General features: G+C 40.3%; 1 protein-coding gene across 1 annotated transcript; it reads right to left on the bottom strand.

Annotated features, from left to right (window-relative positions):
- Positions 1-291: 291 nt before the first annotated feature.
- On the bottom strand, positions 292-7,694 carry LOC139923254 (CUB and zona pellucida-like domain-containing protein 1). The gene is made up of 7 exons (XM_078284857.1): positions 7,681-7,694; positions 6,048-6,106; positions 5,171-5,358; positions 3,743-4,137; positions 2,184-2,280; positions 1,856-2,036; positions 292-471 (listed from the first exon to the last, which is right to left on the bottom strand). The coding sequence occupies exons 3-7, from the start codon at positions 5,327-5,329 to the stop codon at positions 335-337; spliced, it is 969 nt and encodes a 322-aa protein (XP_078140983.1). The 5' UTR covers positions 5,330-5,358; positions 6,048-6,106; positions 7,681-7,694; the 3' UTR covers positions 292-334.
- Positions 7,695-16,885: the final 9,191 nt, after the last annotated feature.

Genomic DNA, 16,885 nt, shown 5'->3' with positions numbered 1-16,885 from the left:
CATGACAACTGACATGCAAATGCAAAAAAGTCCGTGGCCAGTCTTCCACTATCTTGATGGGAAGGACAGAGCAACCAAGGTTTTGAATGAACCTGTGTGCAGGTGAAGACACGCCCCAGTCCTCCGTTCACACACTGAACAGGAACAGCTCAAACATGCGCATCTTCACAAAGTCTGAATCGAGCCCCTATTGTCTAATAATGATTCAAACTACCCAAATCCAAGAAAAGATACTAAACATTGTCAGTAGAAAAACAGGACTGTGTGCTCAAATTGACCTGTGGATCCCTCCCATCACCTTAAAGATCTGACTGGATAAAAAAGGCTCCGGTCCTCAGTTGGAGTCAGAGTTTGGCAGGGGTTGGTATTTAGCTTTGGACCTCCTGGACCGGTAGACCACCACTCCACACACCAGGAGGCAGCCGACAATGAACATTAGGTTCATGCCCACATGCAGGCTTGGTCCAGAGGCTAAAAGGGAAATACAAACATAAAGAAATACAAAAAAAAAGAGAAGTGTGTTAGAGGCCAGACTGGAATTCAGATCCAACAAAACCAAATAACAATCAGTCAATTATATATATGATGTGGGAAAACTGTAAAAGTGCGTAATACGTATTGATCGGTTGATGTGGACATTTACAAACTACATGGTCAGATCAAATGTGTGGTGAATCTGTACATTAACATTTTAATATATATATGTGAATATGCACATTGTCCAATTAATTTGGAGAGGAACATAAAGATTTCTCAGAGTTCTTGAGTTATGCCATGGTGATTGCACATCTTCTGTGATCTCCCCACTGCATTATGCTTGTTTATTATGAGACACGCATGTTTTTGTGCAGATGAGTCTTTTTATGGACAGATGAAAATGTTAATCCCAGCGTTGTTTGGCTCACTCCCAGCTCTGCTATATGCTATGCTACTACGGTTTGCTGTGGGAGCAACAGGCCATGGTTTGATGTATCACAGTGTAACTTAACTTATTGAATTTAGACATCAGTCCAACATTGGGTGCATTATTATTACTACATCTGTGCCTAAAGAGATGTACAATAATATGCTTGCCTCTCGCTAGTATCCCTATAATTTAAAAGAATCTACTCCATGAGGCCAAGAACTTGTCAAAAAGTCTCTGTGTCACTGAACAGACAGTCTTGGCTGCAACCTGATGCAATTATTCAGTTAAGAACAGTCAGAAGCAGAACTATAGTGCAAAATGACTGTGCCATGGATGCATGGTCCGCATGCAACTCAACAACTGTGAGAGAGCATTTTGCATTTTCCACCCACAATAATGTGGCAATGTCTGGGTTAAACAGATTTACCACCCTGCTGGTAAACATACGCACTGACAAATGAATGTACATAAGCACAATGCAGTGGGCAAACTGACTTTATATACAGTACATATATGGGAGCTTGACAAATAAACTTTGATTTCATTGATATACTGTATGTGTATACACAACCAGTCAAATGTTTGGACACACCACATTTTCTTTATTTTTACTATTTTGAACACTTTTAGAATAACAATAAAGCCATCAAAACTATGAAATAACATAAATGGAATTATGCAGTGACCAAAAAAGTGTTAAACAAATCAAAACTATCTTATATTTTCGTTTCTTTAAAGTAGCCGCCCTTTGCATTGAAGGAAAGGCAAAGGCTTTGGAAAGAAATTCATACATAGGATCAACTTCACTATTTATATTTGTCTAAGAAACTAATTTCAAGCATTTAAGCATAAGCCTTTAGATCAAATTGGCTTTAAGAGAATGAAAAACACAGTACATTCAATTAGGTGTGTCCAAACTTTTGAGTGGTAGTGTATATGCACACTCACCTTGGCTGTCAGAAGTTTTAATCAGATGCAAAGGTCCCTGGGAAATGGAGTGCATGGAAGTCTCGGCGATAGCTTCCCTTTTGTGGAGCTGGTTCCCTGAGTTGGACCTGATGCAGCCCTGAGTGCACCTGGTCCCAGGAACCCCAGTCTCACACATGACGACTGAGCAGGTGATGTAGACCTACGGACACAGTGGGCTGAAGTCACTCCCTCCTCAGATTACCTGGGCACAGCTGGGGACATGCTGTGATGGCCCATCACTTTAACTAAACCAAAAGTACATTTACACATCTCACTGTAAACAACATGGTGGTATGTTTCACTTTACCTCCTCATGAGCACCAATGAATTCAAAAGCCTCCATTCCAAATCTGAACTGAGACTTGGAGCCAGGGTAAATTTGCACTGTGTTGTCCCTCACACACCTGTAATAATACAGTAATAATGGTTTAGAAATAGAAATACTAGCATTCCTCATAATAACTACACTGGACACAATCTAAGGGAATAATATATGTGCACATATAGTGATGTCTAATACATGTAACACACAAGGAATTGGATGCTTCATCCATGGGCGGAAATTACGGGGGGGACAGGGGGGTCCGGACCCCCCCTTCCTGGGAAAAACAGAGAGTTGTCCCCCTCAATATATCATTGTAAACATAACTAACATAACCCCCCCTTCTCATATGCCTGACAGTGGTTTGGTCCACTGCCTACCTGACTCCCCGAACCCACACACACACACATTAGCCCTCGGTACGAGTGTCTGTGGAGGATCTCTGGAAGTGTGTCAGTGGTGGCTGACCTCCAGTAAGTAGCTGCTTCGCAAAGGTTAACTTAAAACAAAGTATGTGTCAGACATTTTTCTTTACTTCTACCACTCAATAGAATAAAACACATTCACAATTGTAACCAGACTACATTTTGTTCGCTCCATTACCTCGCGGTTGAATCTTGTGCGTCAGCGTGTTGGTACGGAGCAGCCGCGTCTCCTAATGCATGTACATCTATGGAGGCAGGAGGTCTATCCACAATTAAAATCATCATAACTCACTGAATTTTCGACCGATTTTCAAGCGGTTTGGTTTGTTACAAATGCCAGACATGTATTTATGATACAGGATACTTGGTTAAATTAAAATGCGGGTTTTCATACCAAAATTATCTTTTGTAGATGGTAACAGTAATATTTCTATAATATAATAGGCTATTTAAGATGAACTTACCCTACGTAATTAGGTTCTAAGTATATTCTTTTTTTCTTACTGCATGTAAAATGGCTGCCACTATGTAATTTTGTTTATAATTTTGGAAATAAATGAAGACTTAATTCTTAAAAAAGACCCTGAAGTAAGTTTCTGGCAGGCTTCATAGCGTTCTGGACTTTTACACATTGACAGCAAAACATTAGAGATCTGCTTTTTCGGGAAAACTAAATCTAATTAGGCATATATTAGCTTTAGTTCAGTTAATGGGTGTTGCATCTCACCTACTACTGTAAATAACCTGCATGCTGTGTGTGTGTGTGTGTGTGTGTGTGTGTGTGTGTGTGTGTGGGGTGTGTCTATTTGTCAGCCAGTCAGTTAAAATGGCAGAGAAAAGAAAAACAGACATCCGATCATTTTTCAGTGCACCGAAACGCCAAGTAGAAAGACCCCAGTAATATCAAAGGCAATTTGATAAAATCTTCAGAAGAAAGGAATGAAGTGCTTATGGAAATGTTTCATAATGGACCTCTATATACATTTAATACAACAGTACTTTTGGCGGCACCTTTGGTGTCCCCTTCAGGAATTGCTCTTGAGAAATGTTTCTGTTTATTGTCCCCCCCAACAGTGAAATGAAATATCCGCCCTTGGCTTCATCACTGCGTACACCTACCCATTTTCAATGATGGTGTAGGTGATGCGAGAGTTTGGGTTATCATAGGGAGTTGCCTTGCAGGACTCCACAAACAGCTCTGTGTTGGGGATGGAGGTAGTTGCATCAATCTCCAAGAAGATCATCTGTTTCAGGTACACCTCCACTGGGTAAGTGCTGGCCTCCTTCTGTTTCCTGAACCTCTTGCTCTCAAAGAATTCAAACTGAAAGCTGAAAGAACCAAAGCCTCTCTCTGTAAAGGCATATGGGTTTTTGTGTCTGAATCCCAGCGTCAGGTTGGCCCGTTTGGGATAGACACATGAAAAGGCGATCTCAACATCATGTTGCCTGGAAATAATTTCAGTTGGGTCAGCAGATGTGATCTCATTCTTGAAGACAAGGTTGTCTTCATCTTCCTAAAAGTGAAAGAAAATATTAATTTATCATGTTGGAAAGCCCTGGACTTTTGAGACTGGGAAGAGTAACTTTGAGAGGAAGCAATAGATGTTGCTAGCGTGAATTACAATTCTAACACTCGGCTGGTGGATTTATTGATTGATTCATTGCTTTGATAAGAAATAGCACATTATATAAAGCCCAGCGAAAAACACCTTAACACAAACGCCCTTTTTAATGTTGCACTGGAAAATATTACCAGAAAGATATTTTTAGGTGACCAGACTTTTCAGCTCAGATTTATCAACTAGCTAACATTTACAACCAAGCTGACATTACTATCACCATTATTACTAGCATTATTTTCAGTTGTGTATTGTAATAGACAAAGCTCAGTTTCCATAACAGTTTTGTCAGTTTATAGCTGAGTTATTCACATCATTAGCCATGATTAAACCAAAATGCATCCTGTTCTAATTTACGTCCTACACCAAGGTTGACTTCTCTTGGTGTTGGACGCTAATGTACCTTATACCATGTCAAATATGCTAAATAGTGAAATTTCAGAATGTACAGGATATTATGTATGTTATGTCCCAAAATTGGCTCAGCTGTAATGATGGCAAAGCAGGTTGTTCCCCACTGGCTTGCTCAAATCAGTGTCTTATTTGTGGATATTAGAATGCTGATTATACTTAAAACTATACAATTCTACCATTAAATCTCTTAGCAAAGTGTATTGTTTTCATCTTTCATGAATGTTGAATGTTGATACATGATTTTTGTGCTGCAGAGAAGGTTCACTAGCCTTGTCACTATTACATTTATAGTGATGCTTTTTAGAAGCTCCTCCAAACAATGATCTACCCTAACTTTGTACATAAACTTTAAGAAACCAGGTCTTAGGGCCCAAAATCTGCAAAGAACTAAGATTGTCTACGGCTGTTGACAACTGAACAAAAGTGATCCTTTCTCAGCCATAATTTTGGTAAGCCTTGCCTTGCCATGTACACCTGCAAACAGAGTACACTGTGTTAGTTTAGTGTGCTGTACCTCCAGTGTGGTCCCACAGGTGTTCAGCGACATGATGGCGACCAGGTGGGTGTAGTTGGAGCGTTTTGTCAGGTTGCAGGCAGGATCGTTGAAGTCTTTCAGGTGTAAGTTGTCCTCGTTGCGTCTGATGAGGTAGCTCTTCGCCACTTCCACTGTCATCGTGGTTTCATTGCAGCGTACAACGGTCTCTGAAAAGTGTGAGATACAGTACGTAACATTTATTTCTGTTCCGTTGTGATGATGTGTGAACAGAGGTGAAGACTTGAGACATGTGACTTGGACTCAAGTGTGACGCACAACATAATAGCGATGACTTGAAATTTGATTGAGTGCAGAACCCTTCTCCAGAATGATCGCTGGGAAAATGTGTTTCCAGAACATTTATATTAAACATTAATAGCTATTCTTTGATTTTTAAATTATTTTGAAAAAGCTGTCGATCATATGTTGAGGCACACAGAACATGGGCAGGTAAGAAACAAGGGGAAAATGTCACTGGTTATGGATAGTCATCCTGCTTTCACTGAATCTGCTTAACTGGCACCGGTAGATCACCTCAGTCTAGTCAAGGAAAAGCAGATCTCATGCCAAAACATATATGAATATGTGAATATTTTTCAGTTTCATTCAGCGGGATATAACCCTAAGAATATGTTCTGTGTTAACTTGTGCAGCTACTGTACATGAGGGTTAAAAATGTCCATAACTCTGCATGTGTCCCTCTTTCCTAAAACATCCCATTTCAGCACCTACAAGAACAGCCAATATCCAATAGTCAAAACAAACTATTGAGCATTAAATTATTCATGAAACCTAGCATTTGTTTCACCGGGATGCTTTGCTAATTTTCTGAGGAGTTAAAAGTGTATCAACTCACCATGGTGTCCAACATCAGCAATCACACAGCGCAGCTCTGAATGATAGACTCTGTAGTGTCTTGAATAGAACATTAAAGGTGGTAAATTATTCAATTAAGTTGCCCTCAATATAGTCTGTAATGTCAATTATCTGGAAATCAATGGTCTCAAATCTGAATACTAAAAAACTAGAAGGCACTCAGAGAGTGCAAACCACCGCCAACGCTGAACAATTCTCCAACTTGCTGTTACGCCCACAGACATCATTCCCATCACCATAAATTAAACTGAATTCTTGATCATGCAACCATACCGTTAGGATCTGGAATCAAGTGTCTATGTCCATTAGCTTCTAGCCTGATATTCAGACTGAATGGCTACAGTTACAGTTTCATGGTTTTGGTTAAAAAACGATAATTGTCTAATGGTGGAAATCCCAGATCTGGATCACCACCAAAAGTTAATCAATTGTTCCTTGGCCCAAGATCTATCTGTCAAATTGTAAATTCCACATTGCATGGAAACACGTTCATAAGTTTTTGAGATATTATGCTGACTAGGGCTGCCCCCGACCAAAGATTTTCCTAGTCGACTAGTAGTCGTTAGTTCAAGCCATTCGTCGACTAGTCGTAGCACGTTTATGATATTCATTTAATTATTTAAAAAAAAATTTTTTTTTTGAAAAAACACACCCAAGTCGCGGCTTCTAGCGGTCAGAAACACCGGTGAAATACACTCTGGTTCACGGGAAAAAACACACCCAAGTCGCGGCTTCTAGCGGTCAGAAACACCGGTGAAATACACTCTGGTTCACCCAAAAAAAACATACAATAGGCGTAGGCTATTAGTCGCTTGCTTTGAGCCCCGCTGCTGCACAGAGCGCTGTCCGCTTGTTTATTCAAAGTTTATTAATATTGAACGTGTTGTGTGTCCAAATTGCACAAAATCCGACACTGCACGTCCTTGCAATCCTGGTCTAATAACTGTTTTAACCACAAGGCGCAGCTCCCGAATGAAGTTTGAGAGTTTGTTTTTTTGGGGGGGGGTTTTCCCTGCGACTAACTGACCAATGAAAACTTGGTCGACCAAGACTCTTCTCATCGACTAACGTTTGGTCGACTATTAGGGGGCAGCCCTAATGCTGACAGACAAACTAACAGGCATAAAAATAACCTACTTGGCAAAGGTAATTATTCCAAACACTCATACGTCTGGGGGGATGGAGTTCAAATGGTACAAACTGTTTCACCAGTGAACTGTTAAAGGTCCTCCATGTAGCATTTTAACATTAATAAATTATTAACACATTAAGTTTGAGATATTAGTCTAATTACCATAAACAAACAAAACCATCCACTGAGAAGAATGGCAGCCTTTACAATGTATTTTACATTGTTTGCCATTGTTTTGCAGGAAATTTGCTGGATTGCTTTATGGCACAAAACAGGCAAAAACAACTGGCACAAACAATTAATTTGACAATGATATATTGTTGTTTAAAAATGCTACATGTAACACATTTAACATGAAAATACAAAAATATGTAAGCAGAAGCCAAATACAACATCCTGTGAAGATTTTTGCATATTGGTATCAACTGGTCATCTGGTTAATGTGATTTGGAATAAACTGGATAGTTTATGTGAAGCTCACCTATCTAATGCCTCAAAATAAAAGCAAATGGGGAAATGGTCATCCACTTCATTATCCGCTGGTGTCCATTTTATGGTATATTCTTCTGTGGAGGTCCTCTGCTTTGAAATGCCCTTTGGTCCAATGACAAGGAGGTCGTAGATCCTACAAGAGGAACAATGTTTTCATAAACTTGCCCCGGTCAACAAGGACAGCAATATTCTGCAAGCTAATTCTGTTAAAATCCATCTAAAGTATATTGAACTACTGGCTAATACTATGAAAAATGATACTGTACGTTCCGAATGATGCACTGGGACATGATTCTTCTATTTAACTCATACATAACAAAAAACAGCAAAATTATAACAAGATTTTAATGTGGAATTTCCTTACGTGGCGTATTTTGCTATGGCTCTGACTTTGATTTCGAGTGTGTTGTTGACAAAGGCAGGAAGATTCACTCCATTACTTGGAGTTGGAGACAGAAAAATGGGGAAATAATCACCATCGAGACATGAAGGGGCGTAGTGTGAGTCAACTGAAAGTCAAAAAAGGAGAGAGAGAGAGAGAGAGAGAGAGAGAGAGAGAGAGTTAGTGAAAATGAAATAAAAAAAAATAAATGCTACAATGGAAAAATTGCTGACAAACCATAAATAGAGAACTGCAGAGGAATCTTGCTTAAAGCAGCAATTGATGGACGGTAGAGGTGAGAGGTGGTTGTGGTCGTTGGTGCAGCTGTGGTTGTTGTTGTTGTTGTTGTTGTTGTTGTGGTTGTTGTTGGTGGTGTGGTTGTTGTTGGTGGTGGTGTGGTTGTGGTTGTTGTTGGTGCAGCTGTGGTCGTTGTTGATCCACCTGTGGTCGTTGTTGGTGCAGCTGTGGTTGTTGCTCCACCTGTGGTCGTTGTTGCTCCACCTGTGGTCGTTGCTCCACCTGTGGTCGTTGTTGATCTACCTGTGGTCGTTGTTGCTCCACCTGTGGTCGTTGTTGATCTACCTGTGGTCGTTGTTGATCTACCTGTGGTCGTTGTTGCTCCACCTGTGGTCGTTGTTGCTCCACCTGTGGTCGTTGCTCCACCTGTGGTCGTTGTTGATCTACCTGTGGTCGTTGTTGATCTACCTGTGGTCGTTGTTGCTCCACCTGTGGTCGTTGCCCCACCTGTGGTCGTTGTTGCTCCACCTGTGGTCGTTGTTGATCTAGTTGTGGTCGTTGTTGCTCCACCTGTGGTCGTTGTTGCTCCAGCTGTGGTCGTTGCTCCACCTGTGGTCGTTGTTGCTCCAGCTGTGGTCGTTGTTGCTCCACCTGTGGTCGTTGTTGATCCACCTGTGGTCGTTGTTGCTCCACCTGTGGTCGTTGCTCCACCTGTGGTCGTTGTTGCTCCACCTGTGGTCGTTGCTCCACCTGTGGTTGTTGTTGCTCCAGCTGTGGTCGTTGCTCCACCTGTGGTCGTTGTTGATCCACCTGTGGTCGTTGTTGATCCACCTGTGGTCGTTGTTGATCCACCTGTGGTCGTTGCTCCACCTGTGGTCGTTGTTGCTTCACCTGTGCTCATTGTTGCTCCAGCTGTGGTCGTTGTTGCTCCAGCTGTGGTCGTTGTTGCTCCAGCTGTGGTCGTTGTTGCTCCAGCTGTGGTCGTTGTTGCTCCACCTGTGGTCGTTGTTGCTTCACCTGTGCTCATTGTTGCTCCAGCTGTGGTCGTTGTTGCTCCAGCTGTGGTCGTTGTTGCTCCACCTGTGCTCATTGTTGCTCCAGCTGTGGTCGTTGTTGCTCCACCTGTGGTCGTTGCTCCAGCTGTGGTCGTTGTTGCTCCATCTGTGCTTGCGGCTGTGGTCGTTGTTGCTCCACCTGTGCTTGCGGCTGTGGTCGTTGTTGCTCCACCTGTGCTTGCGGCTGTGGTCGTTGTTGCGGCGGTAGTGGTGCTCAATGAAAATGATGAGGTTGTATTGTTTGTGTCACGTTTACGCCTTCCTACTGAAAGGGGATTCTTCAAGGTGAAGGATCCATCAGAGTAGGAGACAGTGATGCGTTTTCTAGGGAAGTCCTCCACTACTAGCTCAAATCCACTAAGTCCAATTCGACTACTGGTGGTATATGACAGGGAGCAGGAATTCTGATGAAAAGAATAAGGAACATTATTTTTGACACACAAATAACAAAGGCTGCAATAGCTGTTAAAATTGTGTCATGTTGGTATCACATCCAGTTGTTTTCTTCTTGGGGACCATTAACTGTGCCTTTTTGAGATTGAGCATTAACACCATTTCAGTGCGGATCTATGTTGCCTTAATGCCTTTCATTTTTAATCTTAGCTGGGCAGGGGTGGAAAGGTGTTTAATTGGAGCAATAATGCAATCCCTGATATCAAATCAAGTTCAAGTGGACATTGCAACACGTTGTTGAACCTTAACTGACCAATCAAAGCCTTTCTATACTGTGGATACAGATTATACAATCTTGTTGATTACTTTATTACATCTAGAACTAAGCAGAAATGCCTTTTGGTAGTAAAAGAACTGAATTCCTATTAGTTAGGAAAGGGGTTTACGAAATATTCATGCATTACCCTGTCCACAACCTCTTCTCTAAACAAGGCAAATTTCAGCTCTATACTGAAGTTCATGTGACAGCTTCCCACTTTCCACTTCCTATGTTCGCATTTTGCAAAGTAAGTGTAAGGATTTTGCATTATCTCTTACCGGATCTAAAGAGAAACCGTCAGGTTGGTAGCACAGCCTGCACTCAGATTCGGTGGATGCTCCATACCTGCATCTGACCTGATCACCATCAGGATCAAAAACTGCCAGACTGTATGTCCTTGGACAGTTCCGGGTTATTCTGTAAAGTGGGAACCAGTTGAATCAGGAACAACTACTCAATTTATATTTAAGTATTTTTGTTAAAGTTAAAACTTTAACTTTTAAAGTTAAAGTAGGAATCTATGACAAAGAGCATCATCACAAAGAGCTAGACAAGGGCTTTTGCAAAAGAAATGGCAATAACACCTAAAATAATTACTGAAGAGGAATAGGGTCCTGTTTTTACGTAGATTTTTCATGAATATGCTGTCTAATATTAAGCATAGATATTATTAACAAAAAGTATAAGCCAAAAAAATACAGGAATCACCATATTTTCAGAGGGTACATTGTCAGTGACAGGGCAAAGCACCCTAATTGTACGAAGCCCGTCTGGTGACATATCTTGTTAATAAAATGAATGTGTGGCCATGACTTAGTAACGTGTGGGAACAAGATCATTAAGACAATGAGAACCTAGAATGTGGCCTCAGGGGCTCCATACAGGATACTGCAAACATGGAGAGGTTTGAATTGATTTCCTTTTATTTTTGAATTAATTTCCACTGCATGACCATCAGCATAGGCTAACTCCAACTCCTACTTGGACAACAGACGATCCCGCCTTCTGCTAACAGACCACAATGATCTTGTTCCCACACTTTAATAAGTCGTTTCCACGCATTTCTAAGTCGTGGCCATTTTGTTTGTTTGTACTTGCACACGGTGCCTCACGGTGATTGCATGCAAGAGTACTGCAAGGTCAACGTACTCTTGCAGCGCAATACCAGATTTGGAATCAATAGTCATCCCTTGTGATGCCTAGTCGTCAACTCTGACACCCAGCGAGATTCAGAAACTGCGGTCGTTAAAATTGACATACTCTCCAACTAGAAGTTGTGTAATGTGTACCTGACATAAGTCGTGGCCACCCATTAAGATCCTGTTCCCACACGTTACTAAGTCATGGCCACGTATTATTTTATTAAGATTTCACCAGACGGGCTGCGCAGAATTGTGCCTGTGCAAAGCTAATTCATGTCTGTGAAACCAATACTTGGAGTTTTTACTAGTTTCATGTTAAACTTCACATGTGAGGTGACACTTTACTGCAACAGCCCAAAACAAGAATTGATGATTCTGGTCATTACCGGAGAAGAGGTACACTAGTTGTGATGGGAGATCTGTTAGATTCACCAGTATCAGATCGGGTTCCCAGGTCCACATGAGTTGTCATTATCCAATAACTGTAGCTGTATCTGTTGTTTGGTATCCAGTATCCCGCGCCATGGTAATTATTATGGTAGTTGGGATGTCTGTTTGGAAAAATACATGTAAGATAATGTTAATGTTACACACTTCTAATGTAACTACAGTTTTCTTGCTAGGAGACAGCTATGCACATATCCGAATTGGCACATTCTGTACATGTGTTACCTACATTTGTAAATGAGAGGGGAACTGTAAATGAATATTTTGATAGGGTGTGTATTTTTTTTCAAAGCACATCTACATGGCTAGACACTTTTAATACATATGTCCTTCTGTAGTCTTCTTAATGTGAGTATGACAACTGAATTTTCACATTCTGTATATTTACTGTAAATTTAAATATCTGTTTTCTCCATAATCCCATATCCTTCTGAAAGGTAACCAATGGAAGACCTAAAGTCTACAGTATATCATTTTGACCATTTCTACCTCCTATTTTCCTCTTGTTCTTCTGAAAAGTTGGCAGAAGTTATGGCCTTCTTTTGGCAAATGAGATAAATATCTTTCACCACTTGTTGAATCTTTGTTGTGGCACAGACAGTACTCATCAGGTAGCTTCCAACTCCATAACAAATCGCTTTTAACCATGTTGTTCTTAGCCATGACATGATAAATTGTCTATATGCATATGTATAAACTATATGTTTGTGATCTTGTTTTTTAATTTGTTGCAGGATTGGATCAACTTTGACCTCCTGGAGTTGTTAATTATCAAGCACTTCCTCCACCATGTAGACTTTGCTATGTTTTATATCATGTACAGTATGTTGTTTAGATTTCCACTGTCACATTGTGAATATTCAACAGTAGCTATTTATATCTGTATATATTTCTCAACCCAATTTAGTAAAGGAATCTTCAAAGGTGGGCATTTTCTGTTTTCCTTTGCTTCCGAGGCCATGTATTACAATACAAACTCATCCATTCATTCGTTCAAGAAAAAAAAAAAAGAAAAAAATCCACATGTAAAACAAGGGCAGACAAATTGGTACATGGTTGCCACACAATGAAGAAGGCCATGATGCAGGTTTGATGGTACTGTCAGGTTGGGAAATGAAACCCTCCGAATGCGGATGATCCTGAGCATTCTGAGCATGGCGCATGGTTAATAGTTGCAACCCAACTGCTCACACAGTGTCATCAGAAAATTATTTTGTTTATTGTAAAGCTGTTTGTAACCATTTCTTTAGAAATGCTATGCATGAAACATTTGTTGTCGTCAAAATTATTGTTGTTGATTTATGAAAAAAATAAAAAAATAAACATTGGTCATTTCCCTTTCTTCTCTCATCTCACCAATAATTTCTCACCTGATCTCAAAGGGCCGGTTGCTGTGAAGCTTTCTTGTCATAACAATCTCATACTGGCACCAGTAGTGACCATAGGAATTCCTGGCAATGGTTGCAGTTGTAGTACTGGTCTCAGTCCCACAGTTACCACTGGAACAAGTGAAGCCATTCTGGTAGCAGTACTTATGGGTTTGCTTGTTGCGAAGCTCCACCTACAAATAAGTCAGGCACACACGCACACGCACACACACACACACACACACACACACACAAGAAAACAGAATAAATATTTACCCCCATTTACAGTTGTTTCCCATGTCATTCTTGGAGTTTATACATCAAACCATTGGTCAGCATTGTTACTGGTAGCCATATTTGCTACCCATTTTGTGCTGATTAAATACTGCTATAGGTTTGAAGCAGCTACTGAAGCAGCTGTTGAAGTAACTACTGAACAGCTACATTTGAAGAAAATGTTAAACTCAAAAAACATTTTTTGACATGGTGTAAATCAATTTAAATTGTCTTTAACTTTATTTCATATAGCCACACAAAAACAAACTGAATTCAATGTCAGGAGATTTGGGGCAGATTACTTTAAAAATGTACTCCATTCCAGTTACTAGTTACCTCATCAAAACTGTAATAATCAGTGACGTAAGAGATTATCCCAAACTCACTGATGCATTCTGATTACTTTCAGATTGCCATATTTGAGGTATACAGATAACAAAACGTGATAAATTACAAAGTTCAAGTCTGCATACAAATTTTCTTTTGTGCGACACTTTCTCACACAGTTTCTGGCTTTCACTTTAAAAGAAGTAATCCTCAAATTTTTAACATGTATCTGCAATTGGAATACTTTTCTTTTAGGTAATGCAATGAAATACAGTTGGATTGGAGATACCCTGGATGTGACACCAGTGACTGTACCAACAGTCTGAGATATTAAAGGATAATACCGGTGTTTTTTTTACATTAGTGTCAATGGTCTAGGTTCATGTCCATTCTGCTGGTGTCTGCACACAGTCAGTACAGTTGGAGATATCAGCGCTCGTTTTCCTCCTGCATGCATGGCAAAACGATTGTGAGAAATGTAAGCTAGACGTAGACAGAAGTAAATGGGCTGTAACTCTAAATCACATCATTATTTTCCCATCAAGCATGGGATGGTGTAGAACCCACAGAAAGAAGAGTATTGTTCTTTTAAATTCATGAGGATGATGCAACATCCACAAAACACTTCATCTCCTCTCTCATTAGAACAACATTACCTGCCATTGCTTAAAGTTTAACTTGAACCTACCTCATATAGCCCATCTGAATTCAGGCCTCTTGGGGTGAAGGTCACTGATCCTCCATAGTACGTATAACTGTGCGTTCGTCTCCATGCAGACACACTGGAGACCAGAACCAGCAGCTGCAGCAGCAGTGTGAGAGAAGCCATGGTCCTTTCAATGCTGCCCCCCTCTATCTGTCCCCCTAATAGAAATGCCTCTTATAAACCCTACTACAAGGAAATGGTATTGTAGAGATACGTTACTGTAACAAGGGGAAGAAAAACATCCAGTTATTGAACAACATCTCCTGCCAACAGGACATGAAACATGACCTCTTTTACACGTCACTAGAAATACATCATTCATGTTATTTATCCAAAGCAGGAAAACTAAAGTATGTGTGAAAGAGTCCTTTTAGCCGTGTGGGCCTATCACAGTATAGCTATTACAGTTGAAGAGGTCATCATGTGTAATAGAAGTATCATCACATTCATGAGCACCGCTGAAGTTATTACAATTTTTAATGACTGACTTTTTCAAAGTGCAAAACTCAACGCAAAATGTGATAGTCCTCATTTTGGGCTCAATATGACATATAAAGTAGCAAAGAAAATAAGAACAACTGTATTAAATGAGGTGCTGCATTATGCAAAACGTTTATCCCGGCATCAGAACATTGGATTTGTCCCTTGCTGAATTTTAGTCATTGCTGCATTTTTAAATAAAATGTTCATTATTAAATTATGCCACCAATAATGAAATTATGTACAGTGAGCGTTCTATTTGTCATTCAGGAATTCATTTATTTACTATTACTGTAATCACTGAAGATGATCAAATACAGTAATATGTGCATACAAATACTGTAGAGTACAGTATACAGTGGTACAGTCTTTCCACAAGCAACACAATACTCTCAGGTGTGAAACGCAGGTGTGAAACCAAAAATACTGTTACTATTTCATAGTAACTGTGACCACAACCAAGGCTTTCAATACCACCTGCACTGACCTGCTCCATGTTGTCAGAAACAGCCATGCAGGCTTTCTATCAGCCTGTAATGCAGTGGTGAAGTAATTAGCCATTATGCTGCAGCACGACTAACCTGGGCAGTGATGTTGGAGCCATGACTGAGAGTGAACTGATTTTGTGATCTGCATGTGTAGTAATAACCACAGGAACACTGTACTTATATGCAGTGGGTTTATTCTGAGAAGTGAGTTGTGCACTTTGTATCTGAGCAGCATTTTGAGTCTTAAGGTCACAGTGAAACAGCATTTTAAGAGCATCATGCTTCCTTAATGTGATGTATTTCCTGTTGAAACGGGATACTGGGGCAGGGGCGAAGGATTATCCAATAGTGTAAACCAATGTGATATCTGTTAGGGAGAGAAAGGCAGTGTTATGTGATGGGAGGGGCGGAGGGGCGGAGGGGCTGGACTGTTCAAAAATTGGTGATGGTTCAGTTTTATATAACACTTATTATCTTGTTGTATACCACCTATTACCTACTTGTATATTATGCAGTAACTACCAGTCATTGTAATGCTACATCTATTTTACTTGAATATTACTTATGTCCAGTCATCATGGATGGATTACTGAACGGGCCAACCGGGCAAAGGCCCAGGGGCCCAAGAGCTCAGGGGGGCCCCTAAGCCAGAGCCTGACACATGATGATGCTGTCACTAACTTTACATTTACTGCCCTGCAGTCGAAGGGCTTAGTCATTTATATCAACACCAAAGCCCCAAAATCCCCCCTATAATAACCTAAACATTTGTTTTGAAGGTGTCAACATGGCACTGTCACAGTAAGTGTTCCCCTCAGTTTATTTATAGCGCTTTAGCAGTAAAGCGCTGTATTATTGTCCAAAGGCCTCGTAATATAAACTCATGGTTTACGAAATGTTGTTTTCCACTCCTGATCTGTCATAATAGGGCCCACTCATATACCATGCAGCTACTATGTGGCCATACAGTAGATTTTGGGGCAATGCAGGCAATCAGGCATTTTGCACTTTAAAATATGTTTTTTAGGCCTAGAATAATATGTGTTTGCACCTTGTAATTCCTTTGTAATTGTTTATTTAGTTTTCTCTCCCATAAGGCATAGCAATATTATATACGAATGAGGGCATTCAGTTGTTAGTAGTACCTTAGTAGGTATCTGTGCCCAGGGGCCCTTTGTTTCATAATCCGCTGTCATTACTGTGTAATTAATGGCCTGTAACTTAAAGGGTTACCTGGAATTTGTATTGATGCCTCCTGGTCTAGGAGGCATGGTATGATAAATGGTATGAGCTAAAAAGTCATTTGTTATTTCAGTGTGACTTTAAGGTAAGATTTTGGCAACTCATTTTAGCTCTTTGTATCAAGTTTTGCATATTGACCTTTTTGTGAACTGGTCAAAGCAGTCAGAAAAAAACAACAACAAAAAAACAGAAATCTGAGGAGAGTTTCGTTATTGCGGCAGTAATGTAATCCTGTGACTTGGTTGATGCCAAGGTGCAGTATTTCATGTGTCTTGGTGCTTTCTCACGTTGTCTCTTGTGATAAAGAGTGGAAACTTTTACCCTGAGTTATAA

Source organism: Centroberyx gerrardi, chromosome 1 (genome assembly GCF_048128805.1).
Source record: "Centroberyx gerrardi isolate f3 chromosome 1, fCenGer3.hap1.cur.20231027, whole genome shotgun sequence".
NCBI classification, from domain to species: Eukaryota; Metazoa; Chordata; class Actinopteri; order Beryciformes; family Berycidae; genus Centroberyx; species Centroberyx gerrardi.
The sequence above is the reverse complement of the archived record's forward strand: the minus strand, read 5'-3'. Positions and strand labels throughout refer to the sequence as shown.

Coding starts and splice junctions, on each gene's coding strand:
- LOC139923254 (XM_078284857.1), bottom strand. CDS start 5,329: ATGACAGTGGAAGTGGCGAAGAGCTACCTCATCAGACGCAACGAGGAC. Junction 2,037..2,183: donor TCATTGGTGCTCATGAGGAG/GTAAAGTGAAAC, acceptor CTGTGTCCGTAG/GTCTACATCACCTGCTCAGT. Junction 472..1,855: donor TAAAACTTCTGACAGCCAAG/GTGAGTGTGCAT, acceptor TTTCCCTTTTAG/CCTCTGGACCAAGCCTGCAT.